We start from the raw sequence: 24,096 nt of genomic DNA on the forward strand, positions 1-24,096 counted from the left end.
AAAGAGTTAAACAAATGCACAAAAGCAAATAGAACAATTATATAGAGCATGTCTAAAGCACTGATGCAAAGGCATGTTTGAAGCTGATCATCGCCTCCAATAAAAACCACCTCGTCAGGTGAAAAATATTTTACTCATTGTCAGTATGGCAGAAAAATAGGTGTGACTGTTGCTTTTAAAAGGTGCGTGAAACAAGACACACTGAATACGAATATGATTTGGGGCGAGCCTCCGCAACAGACACTTGCACTTGTATACGTCATCCTCGAGTGTTTCAAAGAGTGCATGTCACCTAATGCTTTGCCCAATATCAATCCAGCAAGAGGGTGGTCAAAGGGAATGAATGCAAGACGGTTTCTCATTTTATGTAGCTATAAGTTTGGGGCTATTGTTAAAAATGAAAGCACTGGCTGCACTCATTACACCCCTTCATCATCTCAGCATTAGCAAAGCCAGTGGCTTACATGCACAGATGCCACACAGGTCAGACTGAAGGCTAGAGGTTTTAGTTTTAATTATTGTAAATTACCTTAGGTTTTCATTAGTAAATCAATATCAATGCGTGGCTGCTTATCTGTTGAATAAAAGCTTCAAATATTTGTGTTTGAATTACTGTTCTCAACCCTTGTGGCACGCTGTGTGAGGGAGCAGGGTTGAGATGAAATTGTCTTTTGTCCTCTCCTGTTATGCAGGTGACATAGTGAGGTTCAGGGGTGCTATGACAGGTGGTTACCATGACCCCAAGAAAAATGGATTTGCAGTTTATGAGGAATTCTGCCGGCTATCTGATGTCCTTCAGTCAGCTGAATCCTCGCTAAGCGAGTCATCTGGTGCTGTTCGTAGTATCCTTTTTAGCACCAACTTTGCAACCTCTTTTTTTGTCTGTTTTGTACAAGAAGTAAGTGTCTGAGCTTTGCAGTTGATGTCAGTGCAGTACCTCTTGCAGCAGCTGTTGCCGCTTGCAGGGAATTGCTAATGTTTGCCAGTCAGTGGCGAATGATCAGCTGTTTTGAGTTTTAATCAAGACAGTGACACTACAAGTCAGTGAATGCTCAGCTCTCTGGACAGGCACCTCATATGAATTTATGGAAATTGATGCTGTGTATTGGCATGTGATAACACTTAGTTTTTTCTTTATGCCATGTTCAGCAAACCAAAAAAGACATCATTTTGTTGGAATCAAAACAACAGTTAGGCTATCTGCACACAGACGACTTGGGTACACTTCGTGTGCTTTCTGCTGTGAAATTATAAAATGACTAGTTTGGTTTCCTTAGCAAAGAAAAGGATGTGCTGCTGAATCTACTGAAATGTCTAGTAAGCTCCAAGTGCTGGACATGAAAGTCGCTCAAAACACGTGAGTAAAACTCAGCATTCTACTTTTCTCCCATGTTTTTTGCTATGCATGCTTCTTTAACCTAGTGCTGAATTTTGTAGTTCTTAGCTCAAAATTTGCTCTTAACTCTTAATATAAGTGATTCTAAACAACTTCTAACTGAAAAAATTCAGCAGCAGGAATGTGCCGATGAGTGACACTGCATGTTACTGCTCTCCTGATGGGATGCTCATTGCATTCGCTTTAATAGTAGAGCAGAATCACAGGAATGAGTCTTGTTGCTACATTTCTACTGAGCAAGAAAAAGTAAATAAATATATATGTTGCCTTCTGATAGAAGTCTATTCTGTACATGTAGGAATGCTATTTCAAGCTGTGAAGCAAACCTGGCTTCTCTTCGCTTGCGCCTGTCGCAAATTGAAGATGGCATTAAGGCAAAGGTAAGCATTTGTCCTCAGACTAGAGCATTAGGGTGTTTCCATCTGTGGAGGCGTGCTATGAATCATGGATGGGACGTTCGACTCATATTTATTCTATCTGGTGAGACCTGTTAGCAAAACATCCTTTGCTCATTTCTGTCCGACAATAGGTGCCTGTTAGAAATTAGGAATAAAACTCCTGATGGAATATTAAATATTGCTTAGTAAATTGAGTGTGGTGAAGTTGAATGAAGGTCATTGTGGATGATGCTTATTGTCTGTAGTCTGAATGAATGAATGAGCATGCTGGAGCATCGTAGTATTTTTTGTGTGCTATACAGTGATGCAGTGCCACAGATGTCATGAGGAATGTGCCGTAATCACTGGCTTGTATTGCTTGCTTCTTTATTTACATGTGGTCCGTAATGTTGGCTTAAAATCTGGGGTATCAGTCTCACTTCACTATTTACATGTTTGTTTGAGAATATTTGCATGTAAATTATACCTTCATCAGCATGAAGCGAGGTGCTGGAATTGGTAAGGGAGTACGTCTACTTACGGCAGGTAGTGACAGCTGATCCGGATCATGAGAGGGAAGTAACTAGAGGGATAAGAATGGGGTGGAGTGCATATGACAGCTTCTCTCAGATCATGAATAGCAGTTTACCAATATCCCTCAAGAGAAAAGTATGCAACAGCTGTATCTTACTGGTACTCACTTATGGGGCAGAAACGTGGAGGCCACCGAAAAGGGTTCAGCTTAAGTTAAGGACAACGCAGCGAGCCATGCAAAGAAAAATGATTGCTGTAACCTTAAAAGACTGGAAATTGGCAGAGTGGATGAGGGAACAAACGCAGGTTAAAGGGGCCCCAAAACACATTTTCAGTGCATTGTTTTTCCCATTAGTTGCATAGAAGGAGTTATAGTGATGCTATTAGCATCGGTCATACCACGTATACTCCTGTTTTTAATATTTTAATTAGCTCGCAAAAACAAATTCATGGCGCTGACGGTGTCACCATACAGTGGCGGTTTTTAGCATCGGATATGACATCACGGAGGGCGAGCTTTATGATTGGACAAAGAGTAAATATACTGCAAATTGTGTTAATCACTAGAGGTACATTTTGTCAAGTTTTTGTGTTCTATATTACATTAAAAAAACACCAACTTGTTTGCCATAGATGAAAGCACTGTAAAGCAAGTAAAACAAAAATACACCACTAGAGGCTCTGGCTACTTCTTGCATCGACGGACTTTGCACCTCTCTGTAAACATCCTACGACCTAGCACTAACACTTATGGGTACTCTCTATGTATCTGAGTGCGGCTTTGCAGAGTTGATCCGATCGAGCCATTGCACTCTATAAGCATTCGTTTCGGTCTCAAGGAATGATGCGTTCAGTTCACATTTAGCAGACGGTGCGCATCGTCAGTTTGTGGAGGATCACCGGGCGGCAGCGCCAGATGGCGCCACGTTCCCGTCAACAGCACACGCTCCTTGCTCGCCGTGACCAACCAGCGTGCTAGGGGCGATGGATGGTGGTATGCAGTAGTGGTATGTGCTATGCTAAATGTGTCTGATAGCTTGCGCAGGCTGTCACACCGTCGCAGTATCTCGCGCTCGAGATGGGATCTATAAGTAAGGGAACGTCACTGATCAGTGTTCCCTTCTGCACCGTCGTGGTGACGATGAAGCATCGCTGGGTCAGCTGGGCGTTCCCATGGTTGTTGTAACCATGCAAACGGCGCCGCCAGCCTTGGCATGAACGAGTTACAGAGAACAGGCAACCATGGAGTGTAAACTTCTGCCACGTGCTAAGATAGGCTGTTTTGATTGGTCGCACAGAGTGTTGTCATTGGGAGAGTGAAATGGGAATGGGAAGCTGCACGAAAATAGAATTGAGGACAGCATTTTGTTTGCTTGTATTTTGAAATTTCTTCATTGAATAACTCCCGTTCCTATGCATCGATTCTCGTACTTTTTGAGTCACCATCTGTGCGACATAAAGAATTCATCTGAAGTGTAACCGTCATCCGTTCAAGTGGTGTTTCGTAGCCCCTTTAATGACATTGTAGTCAAAACAAAGAGGAAGAAATGGGCTTGGGCAGGGCATATAATGCGAAGGCAACATAACCACTGTTTCTAAAGGGTAATGGAATGGATTGCAAGAGAAAGTAAGCATAGCAGAGTGAGGCAGAAGTTAGGTGGCCGGATGAGGTTAAGAAGTTAGTGGGGATATGGTGGCTGCAGCTGGCAAAGGACCGGGTTAATTGGAGAGACGTGAGAGAGGCCTTTGCCATGCAGTGGGCGTAGTCAGGTAATGATGATAGTGATGATGATGCACCTTTATGTAATACTTCTGTTTTGGGCGCAAAATCATTCTCAATGAATGTATTATCAGCAAGAAATAAAACGCAAACAAGACAGTTGAGCCCCGACCAGCAAAATAAGAACCTCTTAGCCAGGGGAAGCTCCGTACGAGCTCAGATTATTATGACTTCGAAGACGCGAAGACTCTTTTTGAGAAGTGTTAATCAACCTCACTTGTATTTTCACTTCAGGAGCTAATATGTTGGTGTTCTTTTGTTGCTACCTCGATTTTCTTGTTCATGTTTCATTCGTTGCTGATGGTACTTGTGTGTGTCGTCAACTGAACACCTTATGTCCCTGTTAATACTAGCAACCAGCCAACTTATTGCAGTCAATGAGGCGGCTCTTTAACCCTTTCACTGCCTCTCCCGAGATAACTCGGGCGACCACTCATATGCACTCCCTGCTTCTCACGAGTATACTCGTTTTGGTTTCTGAACTCGCTCCCTGCTGCTCCCGATAATACTCGTACAAAACAAAATAATGCAAGCATGTAGCGCCATCTATGGAGAGGCCTCATAAATAACACAGAACTTGTAGGATGACTTTCTAATAGGTGGGGCGCATGTTCCATCACCCGCATCGCTTTGTAATCGCCTCGGCAGAACAGCCATGGCAAGGCAGCGTGCGTCGTGCGTCCGCGGTTTGATGGACGAAGAAATTCAAGAATTGCTCATGAATTCGGACTCCGATGACAGTGAGGAAGCAGCCCGTCTAAGTGCCTTGTCGAGTGATGGCAGCGATGAAGAGCCCCTTCCACAAAGAAATCCGCGTAAGAAGAGGAAATGCGACGAGCGGGATTTCTCTTGGAAGAAGGAGTTCAAGCCTCAGGACCATGCGTTCGACCCATCTTCTTCAGGAATCCGCAATGACATCACAGCAGCATCCAGTGAGCTCGAGATTTTTGAAAGTTTGTTTACGTCGGACATTGTGGAAGGAATTGTGGATCAAACTAGCAGAACCCAACACGAGCCTGCCGCGTCTGTGCTAACACGCAGCATCGACCAAAGCAGCGAAGAGAGTCTCGCCATCTGTGTTCCAGCTGCGAGGTGCCGCTTTGTGTGATACCTTGTTTTGAAGAATACCACAGCAAAAAAGTTTTCTAAACATATGGACATCCTAATTAGCAGATACTCATTTTGCTAATTAGTCAAGTGCCAATTTTTTGTATTCAGTACAACTAATATCTATATGTTAATCATGAATTAAATGTTTCCATGACCTTCAGAGCATCCTGATGCCTTGCTAGCATGAAATTTCTACGAAAGTAGTATGCAAAAAAAAACCCGGCAGGGAGTATGCAGTGGTGAGAAAAAAACCCGGCAGCGAAAGGGTTAATGCATCTCTGATTTCGTGGCACAGCTGAAGCTAGCTTTGAAAAAGAAACCAGAGCACTATGTGATTATTAAGCACGAACACACTTAACAACAGGTAAAATTGAGCTGTCAAGCTCGTGATTTTTTAAAGCATTAAATGTAGAAGGAAGAATAAAAAGGTTCTTCAGTTAGTTTTTTATAGACATGCCCTGACTGCTGCCATTTCATTTGCTGCACAGGTATATATATGTCAGTAGCACCAGGTTGCATGCACAGTGTGTGTGAGACTAGCTTTTTCAAACCTTCTTGTTATTCTTGTTATTGCTTTATGGGGACTTATTATGAATGAAGCCTGAACATTGCCAGGCATGGAGAAAGGTAAATGCCTGCCTTTAAATGCTTGGCTTTTTTCAGTGGCTTGGTACGAAAGTAGTAGTTGTTCACCTGTTGCTATTGTAGTTGCTTTCCTATGCCTGTTTCTCATATTGTGGTTAAACTTTATTATGCATTTTTTTTCATATGTTCTCATTTATTGCTGCTGGAATATGCCCTTATCATTTTGTTTGTCATACAAGATGCAATCAGATTACTCTTGAGTGATCCTGACCATGTGCAACAGCTTCTGCAATGAATGTGATTACTTGGGGTGTTTCAAGTGCATGGTTTGGAAACTTCTTAGTCATCTTTAAATGGAGTGCAGCTGGGAGTGACAAGCATTGAGGTTCCGATGATGGTTGATTGCATGTATCATGATCGCTATTATCAGGCTCAGTTGCAAGTGACCCGAGGAACACAGTTTGTTTTTCAGTGCATCAGCGACCTCTTTGCCCAAGTGCTCCAACTGCTGCGTGACATTGTGTGTAGTGGGCTGCATTAGCTAGTTCAGGTGTGCCCGACCTTATGCTAGCATTTTGTCTAGGGCTTTGAGCAGCACCTCTCCTTCTTTCAGGAGCAAGCCCTGCACAAACGTTTGGAGACTGCAGCGAGCTACCAGCATCAGAAGAAGGCCCTGCTCGAGGAACGCTCCAGTGACCGTGTGGAGCACCTCACAGCGAGTGCTGAGCAGAAGCTCTTGGAGAGAACACAAAGCTTGCAGAGGCTCAATGAGAGGCTGAAGCTGATCAGGGAAGAGAGGCTGAAGGTGAGCCTTTGTAGATGGGATGGCAAGAGATGGAATCATTGTTTCGTTGACATCTGGTTTGGACATCTGGATCAGTATGCTGTGTCATTCGCTTTAAGTAACTGACCATGATTGGCTCTGTAATGACAGCGAATGTGTTAGCTACCTTCACGTCTGTCTGTGTGCAGGGGACTGGGACAATATCTGACAACGCAGTGAAGGCAAGGATAGGTTGTCATGCCTGCAGCATGTGTTGTTTATTTTTTTATTTACATATACTCTCAGGTTCGAAGCATTACAGAGGAGAGTAAGTTGATAAAATAGAATAATGACATAACAGGTGATCAATCAAACAGTTGACAATTCTAGTGAGCTCAGTTTCGTTAAATAAAACAGAATGGAAGTCACTGATGTTACCAGTGCTTGCTGTCGATGCAGGAAGGGCATTCTGTCACATGACGTCTTAGGAATACACTACATAGGAAATGAAGTAGTGTTGCATGCCGGAACAGCTACTTTGTGATGGTGATTGCGGTGAGACGATACGCAAGTTGGTGACGAGATAAATTCTTGTGCTAGCATAACGCAATTATTCATTATTTTTGTGCGTTTGGCTTCCTCTCTTGGCTAACGTCGTCAGGGGTGAATGTGAAGGCAAGGGTGCAGACGGGTGGATTAGGGCTGGAGTGGTCATCTCTTGAAGTTGGGCCAGAAGACTGAGTGAAAGATTTTTCTTCTTTTTTTTTTCTGGTTCGTCTTCAAAGTGATAGGCCAGTCAGTGGTAACCAAGTTAGGAACCAAAAAAATTAAAGTACTGTCTCTAACTTGACGTCTCTGTATTTTTTTTGCTCTATTTCTTACTTCTGGGGAAGTTGGATTTGGCCAAGGTCTTGTGAGAGTTGATATGACCACTTCACACCTGAAAAACTTATCCTTGTAGATTGACCCATTATAACAAAAATACTGCTTGAGAGACACTTGTCAGTGTACCAAGCTTTATATATCAATCGCAGTTATGTGTAGCATACCTACACACATTTTTTTTGCTTTAATTTCTGCAGCAGCTTCAACAGTTTGACCAGATTGTCTGTATCACTAAGTGGCACTGCTTGTCTCAAAAGTGGGGAAACTGGACCCTGGAGCAGCTGTGCCAGGATACAGTTCTTTTAACAGGCAATAACAGGTTGACAGCCTAGGTTTTGATTCAAATTTGTCAGTTGAGAATCCAGTTCTTATCATGATGAATTGCAATTATGGCAGCGTGTGAATATTTAAATTCTATAGTATGAATCAAATACTAATACCGAGAAAAAATGTTTTCTAATATTGGATCGAATATTTCTTCAGTATAAAAAAAAGATTTCATAAAAACATAAATGGGCAAATGTTGCCTTTGCTTTTTAAAATAGTGTATGGTTTTCACAACTGCAATGAACAAACCTAGATTGAATCAGCACCATAAAAAAAAGCATGACATGTGCAGAAATGTATGTGTACTTGATTACTCAGCATAACAGTGTGCAACCTGCACTGTGCCTTATGAGTAACAAATAAAATACATGAATAACACGACTGGTGTTATCCAGTAGTCGAGCTAATGCTCATTTCTTTTCTTCTTTTCATGTTTAAGGAGAGCACTTTGCCTGCTTGTTTGCCCAGGTTCAAGTTCTGTGCTCACATAGTAGGCTCTCCTTTCTAAATCAATGTTTTTCTTATAAAAGTATATCTGGTTACATATTCAAAGCCTTAAACATCTTCAGTTCCAAGTGGGCATAGCTTTTTTCATTTTTGATTTTGGTAAGGTTTCTGGGCGCACATTTTTTCTTCAGTTTATGTTTTCATTAAAAATTTATTTTAAGTAATAATGAAAGATTTTATTATACCTCTGTGCTTAGAATAGACTTGCTGCTGTTTTTCATATTTTTTTCTTTTTACTTTTCAGACTCAGCACAAGAAAAACATTGAAGAATCTACTCTGAAGTACTGCTTGCTTCCTGAGCTTGACCGGCTGAACAGAGTAGGTGCCTTCCTGCAGTATGCTGTATGCATAACCAGGCTTGTATTCATGTGAAATTTTCTTACTACCCGAGATACTGCTTTGCACATGTATGCTGCAAATGTATGTGGTTTGCGTACTGCTTTTGGGGGCAGGTCAGCATTTGTTAATGCAGTTCACACCAGTGTCCATGCATGGCAGTAACACGCTACCAATCCATCTTAAAACACGGCTTGTTGTCAGCTGCCCTTTCATGATATTAGCTCCTTCTGAAGATACTGCTGGTCTTTCTCTGTCAGGCATACCAATATTCTATTCAACTGTAATATCTGCTTGAATGCATTCAAACTGCTGCGCTGCATTGTTAAAATCTTCAAAAAAATTGGAGGGGACACTTATGCTTTACTTTAAGGGTATTGCATGACTGTGTTAATGAGTTAATGCCCATATATGCAAGATTGGTCATTCTGTACTTCACGTTCATTGATCCCCGGGATTCCTCGTAACACTCCTGGCACAGTGGTGCAGCATTTAAGCGGTGTGCCACTGCCTTCGATGGCAGGTGCTGCCACCTATGGGACTTGTGTGACCCAGGTTGCTCTTCCTGAGCAACCTGTCGCGTCAAATCATTAATTTAACTGCCACATCCCACAGTGGTCACTTTGCGCACAATCCGGTAGGCAGCTTGTGATGATGCCACAGGCCTGGTCACATGACCTAGGTCGCGTTAATACTTTTTAGTCCATTATAGTTCGTCGAGTTGTGTGGTTTGGATCATGGCCTCAGCTGATCAGTAATGATTGTAAAATATTCAAAAGGTGCTTAAACAATTGTAGATTGATCACAGAAATATGTGTAAAGTTGAAAAAAGCAACATGAATCAAACTGCACAGAAAAAAAATTCACACTGTAATTTCATGTACTAGTGTAGTTTCATGAACTATGGCTTGTTTGATACAGTCGAAGTTTAAAAAGTTGATTTTGTCCATGTTGTAATTGGCCAGCAGAGTAATAAAGGATGCCACAGACCGTGGCCAGTGTTACCAAGTGCTGTTTTGCAGTTGCATAATGCAGTGCCCTGTTTGAAATCTCTATTTATTCTTGTCTGTTAAAAGTTCCTTGCTGTATCCTTATGTTGTACTAACTTAAAGAATAGCATGATGTGACCTTGTGTTTGGGGCATGGTAGCCTTTGTTGCTTGTGTGCCAATAAACCCCACATAACTTTTAGCAACTAGCCTGCACAGCTACTTTCTTTATGCATGGTATGTTTTTTTTCTCTTCGGTTCTTTGCTTTTTCTTCTCACAAAAAAATGAAAACCCTATGCGCATAATTTACTTCATCATATATACAGAAATTTAATTTCTTCTTTCCTTTTTCCAAAATACTAAAAAAAACTTCTACCCTGTGCTAACTGGATTTTGCTACAGGAAAGCCAAGCCCTTGAACACAGAAAGGTTGCCCTAGAAAGGGAGTTTGAGCTATCAAAGATGAGACTGGCTGCTGCTCAGGAAACAAAGGATTCCTTGGAAAATCAAGCTGCAGGTGAGTCTTCGATGAAGTGCAACGACTTCACTGTAATTAACGTAATTTTGATCTGTAGCTCCCGTCTCGGTGCACATTAGTGCGCCGATGTGCATTCTTAATCTCAAGTGAGATTTAACTTGCATGTCAAATAGCCATTCTTAGTTTTGATTAAAAACATGCTTATTGCTTCTTGTATTCCATGACAACACATATCCAGACTTGTCTTGCTCAAAATGAATTCCAGAGCAGAACTGTTTCTGCTGGAGATGTGTTTTGTAGATTTGACAACATTAGTAGTTTGTAACGTTGTAAAAACATGCTTTTTGATCTGCCTTTCCAATATTGTTTGCACATAAGTCATGCATACAGTGCCTAGAGGAATATATTTAGTCTAGTTTTTTAAATATGAATTTCATCTCCTTTACAAAAAAGCCACCAACATTGCCTGAATTCACAGCTTTGTTTGAACATCAAGGAATCTTGTAAGACTGGAAATGCTATGATATAAGGACATTCTTTTTAAATTACGGAGCCACTTTTGCCTAAGTAACAAATGTGCTTTTTAATGGAAGATTCTGTCAGCTACATTCATGCTGCATATCCTGCTCTGTTCTGAAATGAATATATATATATATATATATATATATATATATATATATATATATATATATATATATATATATATATATATATATATATATATATATATATATATATATATATATATATATAAGACCATTTTTAATTTTTTCTCAGGCTTATATTGCCAATCATAAGTTCATGCTTTGCCAGTGCATGATAGTAATGGCTTTTTTTGTGTGTGACACTTCCAGAACTCATGAACAATACAGATGATCAGTCCTGCATTCTCAACCTGGAGCGCAATGTTCAGGAGATGTCTGAAGAGATTTCACGCAGCTTGGATGACTTGGGAGCAGCCTCGAAGCATATGGAGATGCTCATGATGAAGAGAGCGGGCACACTTGATGCGGTGCGTAGTCTACCTTCCTGAATCTTGGATGCTGACAGTTATAGTTCGAAATGAGGGCATGCGTGCGCTGTCGTGTTGAAATACTCTTGGTACTTGAATCTTGCATTTGTTACGTGAACAGGCATTTTTATATTCAGAGAATTTTATTACCATCGGGTTGCCTGGCTTGTTTTGCTGGCAACATGTTAGTGAGAAACACTCGCGAGGAGTTGAGCACTGCTTTGGTGGTCACCTTCATCACATATTGCAGCTGGGGTTCACTTCTAATGCAGGTTTGGAATGTAATTAAAAACACAAATGGGTAATGGTTTTGCAAACATTCAGGGCATAATACACTCACTGCACAAGTTTCAATGTTCGTTTGAGTGATTCCATGCACATTTCACATTGGCGACATGTAGCTGTTTGTAATGAGTGCTGGCAGTACGCACCTTGGTATGCCATGATCGAAATTCTCAGCTCAGAACAAAGACAATAATACATCTTTCTCCTGTACTCAAGGGAGGATTGACACGAATCTTCTGGCCCATGTAGGGGCCTGGTGACTTTGCTCAGTGCTTCACTAAATGGTTGTTTCTGGCAAACAATGTCTGTATGGTCATTCTGGCTGCAAAGGATAACAGCACTGCTATTATACTGAACCTGACATAAACTGTTAATGGTTATGACTAGACTGTCATGCCTACTTTTATTTAAGCAACACTACCTTGTTTAGTGCCTAAATCTCACACTGCTAGCTGCAAGGCATGTTGATGACATTGCATACAAAATTTGTTGAGGTCAGATTGAATAAAATGGTCACAGGCCAACCCATAGTTGAGTTGTAAGCAACGGTATGGGTGTATTTCATAACTAACTTGCTTCCAAGAATCAGAACTCACCCGTGATGACATGTTGCACTAGTATTACAGTATTACGTTTTTTAATATGTTGCACATTTAGTACACAGTTCAAAATATTGTACATGTGCAAATCATGGATTTAATCTTTATTATTTAAAAGTTACATGGTGTTGGCCTTTTGAAAGCAACAAAGCCTGCTGGGAGCAATAGAGGACACACTGCCAGGTGAGGTTGGTACCTTCTTGCCGGAGGAAAGATGTGCCCATGCAAAGAAATGTCAGGTAGTGGAACTCTGCAACCTTTCATTGCCAGGGCTTCCCCAACTAAAGTATTGTAAATCTCTGCTAACACTAGCATCATAAAGTTCACATGTCACCTCTAGTTCAAGAAAATATATACCTTGAAACTGCATTCTTTGTGACATGCACTTGTAACTCGTGAAGCCAGTGCCAGTGGAGTCCGGAGTATGCATCAAGAATTAACCTGAGCTGACCAGGTTTGGTGGCAGTCACCATTGCCACTGCATTCCTGCCCATATCACAGGCCCCCGCTTCGCTCCACTTTTATGTTCGCACACGTGTGGTCGGTTGCTACTCGTATTACTTGAGTAGAGTTGGTCAAAATTTTGAACATAGCAGCCTGACAATTTTGTTTTCTGGGAACATATTAACCGGAAGATTGCCTGTGATTATAAGCGTATGAACCAAGAACACATGGCCTAGGCTGTTTGTGGTAGGGTCCCAAAGAACTGTGGTGTCTCAACTTGCCATACATTGCCTGTGCTACCTTGATGGAAAGAAAGGTGAACAATCCGGTGCCAACACACCCGACTGTTGGAATTTATTTTCATCGTGCTTTTACCTTGGTGGTACGAAAAAGATAATAGAGTCGTCCTAGAATGTATCATGAACGAGTCTAGGGTCTTTTTGCTATCACCGAAGCAAAGCGTGGTGAAAAGAAATTGAAACAGCAAAGCGTGTTGGCGCTGGGTTGTTTGAGTTTCTTTCCATCAAGATAGTACACTGCAAACACCCTTGTGGGCTTGTTATGATCTCACCTGCTGTACTGTAAGCTGTACGGGCATTTGTGCACACTTTGTACCAGTGTTGACGATGCCAGTTGTCTTCATCAAGAGTGCATTCCTGCATTTCAACTGCTTCGTTTCCTTTTGTGTGTAGCTGAAGGAAGTCGAGAAGAAAGCCAGAATGCTTGGGGTAGTCTCCAGGGATTTAGAAGGCTACCGAAGCATGGACCGTTCACAGGTACTGTGACTAATCGGCCTAGTGCTAATGTACTAGTAGTATGCTAGTTAAATTTTACAGTGATAGATGCCAAGATCGCTGATGGGCATTTATGTTTTGCAAATGTAAGGAGCAGCCTTCTTCATAAGTGTTAGGTCACATGAAATATAGCACTTTACTTTTTTTGGAATGTGGAAGCGGTTTCCTGGGGTGATATGTAATTTTTGCTGAGGACTGCAGTTATAAAATGCAGAGCCATTCTTATGCAGGTGTAGATAAAAAAAATTGGAGGGGACACTTAAGCTCCTTAAGGGTATGTTGCGATAGTGTAATGGGTTAATACCAATATATGCAGAAGGTCATTCTTTAATTTGCATTCATATATCCCTGGGAGTCCTCGTACCGCTCCTGGCTCATTGGTGCAGCGGTTGAGTGACGTGCCACTGCCTTGCGATGGGAGGTGCTCCCAGCGGTGGGCCTTGTGTAGCCAGGTTGCTCTTCCCGAGCGTACCATCATTAATTTAGCTGCCACGGTGGGCAGTTTATTGCTCACCTTCCAGTGAGCAGGTTGTGACTACGCTACAAGGAAACAGACCTAGCTGGCTCACCTGCCTCATACTCTGCTTATCTGTTGATTTTCCGTGGATTTTTCACCCACGGTCAACATTGCCGACGCTAATGACAGATTTTCTGCGATATGAGCTTCTTAATGCTGTCACATTAAAATGTTTGAAGAATAATTTGTTTCTTGTGTAGGGGTGGAAACAAGTTGCGCTAAACCAAAAGTCATGCAGGTGTTAACAAAAAGGATTTAGCGTAATTTTTTGATATGGTTAAAGCCCTATTAGAGACTAGGCAATGGATAGAAAACTGGAATCACCAAATAGAAGGATGTCTATGTTCAGGTGGGTTGAAGATGTCGAGTGCAGAGCTTCGGAGAATAAACAGCAAAATGTGAGTCACCATCTGGTGGACTGTAGCATTTACCAGTGGTTACCAGTGGGTAGGAAGTGTTGCATGACAAGAATAAAATTTCTAAAGAAGAATTTAATTTGGCAGCAGATCACTGTAGGTGACGATTAGCTGCAATGAAGACACCATTTTTGTGTCATTTCACATGGTCACAGTGGTTGTTCATCCCCTATTAATAACCACTGCAGAGCAGCGATGCATTGAATATGCAATTTATAAATGGCTTTTGGCTATTGTCTACCAACATTCCCTGTGCTACAATACTGAGAGTTGGCCTAGCAGTCTTTCCATCAGTTTGCTTGCTTGATAGGCACACCTTGTGTCACCTTATCCCCATACCATTAGAGGCCTCATTGTGCTAATTTGTTCTCATATACATCATATATCTTTCAAGTATACATATATAAAGCTCTGCACACACATTTTGGTTAGAAGCAAGTGAAAGCAGAGCAAAGAATGGCAGTGCACTTTGATACTCAGGTTCACCACTGGTGGTGAAGCGAAACAGGAGGCACTACATGCTCTGCATATATATTTTGAGGGATGGCTGTGACAGCCACCGTTTGTGAGGAGAGGGTGCACTGCCAAAATTTGGGTGATGTAGCTGCCAGATGCCATTCTGCTCGCAGTGGCTGAGCAAGCTCAGTGAGCTGGAGAGCAGCGTCTTCCCTTCGGGTCAGTTTTCCGCAGCACACGAAGCTACCGCCTGCTGACAGGCAATGCTAACCAGTTCGTGCCCATTTGCTTGTAACAGCTTGAACATGAACGGCAACACCTTCTAGCGAGGCTGAGCAGAATGGATCCCCCAGACCTCTCGGCTGGAAGACTCGTCGAGGAGGCCTCAAAGAAGCTTGACGATGTCTGCAGGCAGCTTCAAGATCTGGTCCTGACTAGTAGGGTATGAAGGAGCACTGTATTCCCATGTTTATGATGACGTCATTCATATAAGATTTTTCTGTGACCCTGAACCAATGTCAACGTGTTATCTTGGAAATAAGTGAGTTGCCCCAGTCATCAGCACTTAAAGATTGTATTCTTCAAATTTACTTCTGTCTTAAGACTTATGATTGGGCATGGGTCTGGAAGCTAATTTCATGCCCTATGGCAAGTAAACATATTCACTGCAGATGGTTATGCTGCCACTTCTTTACAGGAAACTGAGAGCACACAGAGCTTGAAATGGCCCCTGTGACATAACTTGGTCAGTTTTTTTATCATAAAAAAGGCTCAACAAAGGTTGGCATTTTTTATATCATGGGCAAACAAAGCAAACAATTCCATTCAATCATTATTCATGAGCAAACAAGGTTTTTGGTGATAACATGAATTCATGGCACAATATTTGACAGCAAAGAGGATGCTGGCATATAAGGACACACCTTCTTGTACTTGTCAAACAGGAGGATGGGGGTTAAAGAATATATAAAGAAACAAGACAAAGGAGAGTTCCATGCTTTCTATTCTTTTGGTGCTGTGTGCTCAGAAAATGTTTGTGTGCCTTAAGTTTAGCAAGCTGAGTACATTGGCTGTGCCATAATTTTTCTGGTTTTATTTCTGCAGATTTTTTACTCAAAGCATCATAAATGTTTGGATTTGTTTGAGACACAGTGTACTTTGCCACAGAACAAGGGCTACACAATGTGTCATAACAAATTTCTGCAAAAGTATTCGGTAATGTCTAGAAGGCCGCCATTGGAATCTGAACCTGGCAACGTTTAACGCTAGAACTTTAGCTAGTGAGGCTAGCCTAGCAGTGCTGTTTGAGGAACTAGCAGGAATTAAATGGGATGTGGTAGGGCGTAGCAAAGTTAGGAGGACAGGTGAGGCGTATACAGTACTAAAGGATGGACACATACTGGGCTATCGCGGGTTAGAGGATAGACGAGAACTAGGTGTGGGATTCCTCATTAATAAGGATATAGCTGGCAACGTAGAGGAGTTCTACAGTATTAACGAGAGGGTAGCAGCTATAGCAATTAGGCTGAATAGGAGGTACAAGCTGAAAGGGGTGCAGGCCTACGCACCCACATCCAGCCTTGATGACCAGACCATTGAAAGTTTCTATGAGGATGTAGAATCAGGAATGAATAAAGTAAAATCGCAGTACACTGTACTGATGGGCGACTTCAATGCGAAGGTGGGCAAGAAGCAGGCTGACGACCACGCGGTAGGTGACTATGGGATAGGCTCTAGAAATAGCAAGGGAGAGTTATTAGTCGAATTCGCGGATAGAAATAATTTACGGATCATGAATACCTTCTTCCGCAAACAAGAAAACAGGAAGTGGACCTGGAAGAGCCCCAATGGTGAGATTAAAAATGAAATCGACTTCATACTATGCGCTAAACCTGGCATCATTCAGGATGTGGCCATCCTCGGAAAGGTGCATTTTAGCGACCACAGAATGGTAAGGTCTAGAATTAGCTTAGACTTGAAGAGGGAACAGAAGAAGCTAGCGAAGAAGACCATTAATGAGTTAGCCGTAAGAGGGAAAGCACAGGAGTTTAGGATAGCGCTGCAAAACAGATATTCGGCTTTAACTGAGGAAGATGATCTTGATGTTCATTCAATGCACGGTAATCTGACATCAATAATTACGGAGTGCGCAGTAGAAGTAGGTGGTAGGACAGTTCGAAAGGATACCGGGAAGCTATCTCAGGTGACAAAAGATCTGATTAAGAAGCGCCAAAACATGAGGGCATCTAACCCTACCGATAGAATAGAACTAACGGAGCTATCAAAGTTAATAAATAAGCGCAAGGTAGCTGACATAAGGAAGTTTAATTTGGAGAGAATCGAGCATGCTATAAAGAACGGAGGTAGCCTAAAAACAGCGGAGAGGAAACTAGGCATAGGTAAAAACCAGATGTATGCATTAAGAGACAAGCAGGGCAATGTCAATAGCAATATGGTTAAGATAGTTAACGTAGCCGAAGAGTTCTACCTAGACCTGTACAGTAGCCAATGTAATCAGAGCGTTAATGAGAAAGACAGCATTGCACAGCAATGCGTCATCCCACCAGTAATGAAAGATGAAGTACAGAAAGCCTTAGAAGTAATGAAAAGGGGAAAAGCAGCTAGGGAGGATCAGGTAACAGCAGATCTGTTAAAGGATGGAGGGGACATCGCGCTAGAAAAACTAGCCACCCTGTATACGCAATGCCTTATGACCTCGACTGTACCAGAAGCTTGGAAGAATGCCAACATTATCTTAATTCATAAGAAGGGAGACGCCAAGGACTTGAAAAATTACAGGCCGATCAGCTTACTATCCGTTGCCTACAAAGTATTTACTAAGGTAATCGCTAATAGACTCAGGGCAACGTTAGACTTTAATCAACCAAATGATCAGGCAGGCTTTCGTAAAGAATATTCCACAATAGATCATATTCACACTATCAATCAGGTGATAGAGAAATGCGCAGAATATAACCAACCTCTATATATAGCTTTCATTGATTACGAGAAAGCATTCGACTCAGTGGAAACCTCAGCAGTCATACAGGCATTGCGTAATCAGGGGGTAGAAGAGCCTTATGTCAAAATACTGGAAGATATATATAGCAACTGCACAGCTACTATAGTCCTCCATAAAGTCAGCAATAAAATTCTAATAAGGAAGGGCGTCAGGCAAGGAGACACGATCTCGCCAATGCTGTTCACCGCATGTTTACAGGAGGTATTTTGAGGCCTGAATTGGGAACAGTTGGGAATAAGAATAAATAGAGAATACCTAAATAATCTGTGATTTGCTGATGACATTGCCTTGCTGAGTCACCCAGGAGGTGAACTGAAAATCATGATCAATGAGTTAGACAGGCAGAGCAGATCGATGGGTCCAAAAATTAACATGTAGAAAACCAGGGTAATGTTCAACAGCCTAGCAAGAGAACAACAGTTCACAATTGGCAGCGAGAGCCTAGAAATTGTGACAGAATACGTCTACTTAGGGCAGGTAGTGACAGCTGATACGGATCATGAGAGGGAGATAACTAGAAGGATAAGAATGGGGTGGAGCGCATATGGCAAATTCTCGCAGATCATGAGTGGCAGTTTACCAAATTCCCTCAAGAGGAGAGTGTACAACAGCATAATCTTACTGGTACTCACCTACGTGGAGGCTAACGAGAAACGTGGAGGCTAACGTGGAGGCTAACGAAAAGGGTTCAGCTTAAGTTAAGGACAACGCAGCGAGCCATTGAAAGAAAAATGATAGGTGTAACGTTAAGAGATCGGAAGCAGGCAGAGTGGGTGAGGGAACAAACACGGGTTAATGACATACTAGTCGAAATCAAGAGAAAGAAATGAGCTTGGGCAGGGCATGTAATGCGAAGGCAAAATAACCGCTGGTCCTTAAGGTTAACGGAGTGGGTTCCAAGGGAAAGTAGGCGTAGCAGGGGGCGGCAGAAGGTTAGGTGGGCGGATGAGATTAAGAAGTTTGCAGGCAAAGGGTGGATGCAGCTGGCAAAGGATAGGGTTAATTGGAGAGACATGGGAGAGGCCTTTGCCCTGCAGTGGGTGTAGTAATGCTGATGATGATGATGAATGTCTAGAAGAAATTTTTTTTTAGATTTCCTGTAGACAATGAGGCAAAAAGAGGTGTTATATACCTACTAATGCTCTGCCAAAAAAGATTTAGAAAACTTCGTAAGAACTTGTTAACATATTTAGACATTTTTGTTTTTTGTAAATGGCTGCTTATATGAAGCCTATAGACTCAATATCAGTATATGCTATATATTCAGAACCCTCTAAAATCAACCAGTGGGATTTCATTAGGTTTAGTAGTCATGCTTTTTTAGAGCTGCAGATTTTGTTTGCTCAGATATCTGCAGTATAGCTGAAATTCAAAGGGCAGGCAGCTACCCTTTTCAGCATAAATACACATGCAAATAAGGAAAAAAAACCTGCTTCATCATTCTCTGCCTTATTTTATTATATAAGTGTCCAATAAAAAAAGCTAAAGTGCTTGGCATTAAAACTGGAAGTAGCAGGATGCTTGCTTGTTTGTGTCAATTAAGTACTTGGACATACATGCAAAGGTACGTTCAGAACAAATTTCTGTTAAAAAAACCTCGCTAGAATGTTCCCGAGTAAACTTTTCATAAGAGGAATTTTTAAAACATTTGGGAAGACTTATATTTAAAGAATTTTTAAAAAGTTTGCAAATGAACCTCTTATATGTCAGTGTGTTTTTAAATTGTTTCTGAATAAACCTCTTTTGTCAGTATGTTTTCAAAATGTTTGTGGATAAACCTTCATTGCTAAGATGTTTTTTGAATGTTTCAATGTATAGAGTTAGATGTTGCTAGATGTTTGAAGACGTTTTATAGAAGTTATGTGTATTGTGAGTTGTTCTAGGTCAAGCTGCTGTTCGAAATTCGGTCCGCATGCGCAAAGCAAATTGGACAGTCTAGTTCCGAGTCTAGCCTTATTCGCAGTCTAGACCCTCCACAGGATTTAAGCAAAAGAATGGGGAGTAATATCCCTGTCACACGGGCACCGCAAAGACCTTTGAGGATCAGGTTCTTATATCCAAAGAAGTGCAGCTACATGGCACAAATGTTGCACCTTTGCCACTAAGGGCTTTGAAGGCAAAGGCGCCCGTCCGAGACTTTTAAAGCTCAATGGCGCGGCCTTCAAAAACCTTCGATTGCAGTGCCGTCCAAAGTCAAAAGTAAATCAATGAAAAAAATAGATTCAGCCAACAATGTTTGAAAACATTTTCAAAAATACAAAAGCTGTGTCTGCCTTTGCTTTTTGTATAATTAAGTTTATATTTTATGCCCACATTTCAAGACAGTAAAAGTGTCGCCTCTTTAGTGTCGCAGCAACACCGTGTGCCCCTGGTGGCCAAGGCAATACACAAAACCTGCTGCTGCTGATGAGGTAGCTATTGAAGTTCTTTTAAGGAAGTAATTATAAAAAAAATTGTCTGAACTCAACGAATGAACAGAATACCCCACTTTAATTTTAAAACACTCACTTCAGCTGCCTCGAGCACAGCAGCAGGTGCTAAGCCTGAAGGACTGTTTCACGTTTGGGCTGCACCATGTAGCTGTGTCGCTGCTCCTTTAAACTTTCGCTCCTTTGGTTAAAAATGATGCCTTTGCTGGAAAGGCCTTCGAGGAATGCCATGTGACAGGGATATAACTGACTCCACTTGTAGGTAGACTCCTCGACCACACCGTGAGGGAAAAAACAACAACCCGAATGCTAACTAAAAGCTTCAGTTGCCAGCTAGCAATCGTGTTTGTCCTTTTACTTTTCCTAGTATGAATGTGTAAAAGGACAAACACAAATGTTAGCTGAGAGTTTTTAGTCAGTGTTTGCATTTTTTTTTGTCTCACAGGACAAATGCAGCCAGTCATGTGCCTTTCCTTTAATCAAATCCAGTAGACTAGAATGTAAAGTGAAGAAGACTAGACTTAGTACTATAATCTAATTTGCCTGATGCAAGTGGGCCTTGGTCTTGACTTTGGTGTTTTCATGACCTGTCTATAATAGTTGTAGAGCAGACAATGGTAGGGAAATGAGGGGCTGTAGTTAATCCTTGATTGTTAACTTTATATGTGAAGGAAAGGCTCTAACGTATTCAGCAAGACTTTCATTTGAGCTAGTTGGTTGTAGCATGACATAGTTTACGCAAAAAATGTACAGGCGCTAAAAGACTCAGACAACACACACACAAGACAGGACTGGCGCCAACTTCCAACTAAGTTTGTTCATGGAAAAAAACACTTAATAGCCACACGAGTAGGCAAGGATAAAAGCAAAACATATACAAGCGGTGATATAACAAAGGTACACGTGCCAAAAGGACCAAGCAATGATTATAACACTGATAATGAACCACTGAGAAAACTAATTTCTTCTTCCGACAGCGAGACAGATGGCTTGCTTATGCAGATATGACCCCTCTGCTTGATGCAATAAGCTTCGATGATTTCACGCTCCAATCTGTCTTTAGACCTTGCACAGAATTTAGTGTTTTCGAAACCTGGACAGCACTTGCAGCTTTTGCTGTGAATGGCCATGTGGCTGCCATAACCATTTTTTATAGCAGTCTTGTGCTGCCTCAGGGATGCCAGAAGGGGGGATGCCAGAGCCCCCCAAGTATTCTCATGAGGGGGCTGAGCTCCTCCCCAACCTGAATTCCTGCCTTGTTTACATTTATTTTGCTGTAACCTAACTTACGGCCTCCGCGTTCCCATGACGTCCCAGTAGGAAACTACACATTGAAGACACCCCCAAGTCTCTGGAACAGGCATAAATTAAAGTGCTAGCCCTCATTTTGGTTTTCATAGAATGGCAATTTTAAAAATAAAAACACTCTGGTGCAGCTACCATTTCTGAGTAGCAGCAGAAGCAGGGGGCTGGCTTCGCTTTTCCTTTGTTAAAATGTGGTAAAGTCTATTAACGTATGCGAAGGCAAGTTTTCCGGGAGTCCCCATCACCGTAGTCTTTGTGAGTCAGGTGTGTCATCACTCAGCGTGGCGCACGAAAAGAGGGAGACCGGTCTTTGTCGTCACAAAGTGGCTGGTGGGCTGTTCGGCTGCTTATTCAGCTGCTCATTGGGAGGGGTGAAGGGAAGAAGTTAGCGCAACCGGTGTGAAGTCCGGCTAATTTGTCCAGCAGAAAATTCTACGCAAGTTTAGTATCAGCAGAGTCTCTGTATGAGGCAGCCCACTCCTGCTGTCACAGAAGCAAAGCCCGTTTCCTTGCACTTACTGCCTAACCTCGGTTAGGCATATTAGTGTGCACTAAAAATTTATTTTGTAATTTTTTTCTTGTTAATGCTTGTATAATATGCACCATCTAGCAATAAAAGAAACACTGCATAAGAAAAACAATTTTTTTCACGCAGTTAATTGTTCTCTCTCGAACCAAACATATATTGTAATATCTGAAAAACCTAGGTACATAAACAAAAAAAAAACAAGTAAAAAGAAACTTGTTCGAGCCCCCCCCCCCCCCCCCCCCCCCCCCCACTGAAAATATACTTCCAGCGTCCCTGTGCTGCCTCACTCTTTCATTAAAGCACTGACCTGTCTGGCCAATATATTCCTGATCACAGCTTAGAGGCACAACATACACAACATCAGCAGTGCAATCAGTGGTGCGGATTTGGTGATTCTTTTTCTCTGCCTAACCATTCTTACTTTGTTCATGGTGCAAACGCGCGACAGCTTGCAAGGAACAGATAGAACCACATTGACCTTATACCTGCTGGCCACGTTCTTTAGATTGTGCGAAAGTGCAATGGCGCCAGTACTGTCTTGTGTGTGTGTTGTCTGCGGCTTTTAGCGCCTGTGCACTTTTTGCGTAAACCATGTCATGTAACGCATTGTTATGCAGTGTTGTTTGAATTTTATCATCGGCTTTCTCATGAAAAGTATTTGTAAGTGATGCGAGTGGCTCAAGTTTTATAGTGAGCTTTTCTTTAGTGGCATAACTGGGGTTTAACTTTTCTTGCTATATCTGACTATTGCTGTTCATGATGGTAGTAATATTTATTTATTTTATTGTGGCATATCTGGCATTTAACTTTTCTTGCTGTTTTTGGCCATTGCTGTTGATGATGGTAATAATTTAATAGTCAGTTCTTAATTTGAATAGCACAGGTTTCTGTTACAACCTTGCAAGATTGACAAATAGATTGTGGTGTAGAATTTGACTGCTGGTAGCAACACTTATAATTAAACTAAATTAAATGAAATGTGTGCACTTAAATTACACTAATTGCCTAACCTTTAGTAGAATTTTTTTGTAAACAAATTTTTTTTTACCTGGCATTAGCGATTGGGAAAATTTTGGGAAAATGAAAAATTATTTTCTCAGCTAGAGTATGCTTCCAACATTGACATAATGATATATATACTTGATGCTATGTATACACTATGTATATAATGATGTATACACTTGATGCTCTGCTGCTGTGTACACTGTAAGGGGGTGGAGGATTTCTCAAGCCGCAAATGTAGGGCTTTTCCCTCTGCCTCCTTCCACTTCTTTGTGGAAAATAAAGCTTGTGTGTGTGTATGTATGTATGTATGTATGTATGCATGCATGCATGCATGGATGCATGCATGCATGCATGCATTTATGTATGTATACACTTTCATTGAAATTTTGGTGAATGTGCGACCTTCACAATGTTATTATAGCTGAAAGAAAAGTGCACTAAGTTGGGCCATAGTGGGCCAACTACACATAAATCAACTGTGACTGTTTCTGTTTTCTCATCATAGATGGCTAGAGAAATGACTGACAGCCAGGAAGAGCAGAAGTTTAACGACATCGAATTCACCCTGAAGCAAGTGTCTAAATACTTTGAGGACCTGTTTAGCAAGTTTGTTCCCCGAGGTCGTGCCATCATGGTGTTCCATAAGAAAAGACAACGTGGTGAGGCAAGTACTGATTAGTGAACCTAAAGAATGTATTGTGTGTTGGTAGATATAGTTGAAAATCCTTGCTGGCTCAGGACGGCTGACTGCCATAGCCTGTTTGCTCAAGTGATGAGGAAAGTGGCCATAGTGCTGGGGGACTGGATCACCAGGTTGTGATCTTTCTCTTGCTGAGTTGAGATCTGCTAATCCATTACTAGAAATGATAACCGTAAATTTAATTCCTTTGATCTGTGCGTACTCATTACCATCATTACTCGTCTTTGTTCTCAGCAGTGCACGCTGGGTCTACTAGGCTGTTCTTGTAATAAAGACACCCTTTCATGTGGTGTTTCACAATACAGTCGAACCTGGATGTATTGAACTTGAAGAGGACCATGAAAAAGTTCAATATATTGAGCGCTCCTTGCATCGACGTGCCACACGCCAGCGCACTGGCAGGGCAATGCTCGTTGGGTGTTGCTAGGCCTAACTAGCTTCACATCGAAGACGCAGCGGACAGTTTGTTAGAAGTAGCCATCGCTTATCATAAGGTGCCTAAACCTACCATCTGT

The 24,096-nt window shown here is 41.7% G+C and overlaps 1 protein-coding gene across 1 annotated transcript in view; it reads left to right on the forward strand.

The window, feature by feature from the left end:
• Window positions 1–24,096, forward strand: part of LOC144118946 (structural maintenance of chromosomes protein 3-like) — an 82,633-nt gene that overhangs the window by 43,577 nt on the left and 14,960 nt on the right. Inside the window, exons 18-27 of the mRNA XM_077651737.1 lie at window positions 693–842; window positions 1,288–1,357; window positions 1,695–1,776; window positions 6,396–6,587; window positions 8,509–8,583; window positions 9,993–10,107; window positions 10,923–11,080; window positions 13,101–13,184; window positions 14,890–15,033; window positions 23,387–23,545. Of these exons, the coding sequence (XP_077507863.1) occupies window positions 693–842; window positions 1,288–1,357; window positions 1,695–1,776; window positions 6,396–6,587; window positions 8,509–8,583; window positions 9,993–10,107; window positions 10,923–11,080; window positions 13,101–13,184; window positions 14,890–15,033; window positions 23,387–23,545 (1,229 nt within the window). The remainder of the gene's footprint in view (window positions 1–692; window positions 843–1,287; window positions 1,358–1,694; window positions 1,777–6,395; window positions 6,588–8,508; window positions 8,584–9,992; window positions 10,108–10,922; window positions 11,081–13,100; window positions 13,185–14,889; window positions 15,034–23,386; window positions 23,546–24,096) is intronic.

This window comes from Amblyomma americanum, chromosome 1 (genome assembly GCF_052857255.1).
Source record: "Amblyomma americanum isolate KBUSLIRL-KWMA chromosome 1, ASM5285725v1, whole genome shotgun sequence".
Classification (NCBI taxonomy): domain Eukaryota; kingdom Metazoa; phylum Arthropoda; class Arachnida; order Ixodida; family Ixodidae; genus Amblyomma; species Amblyomma americanum.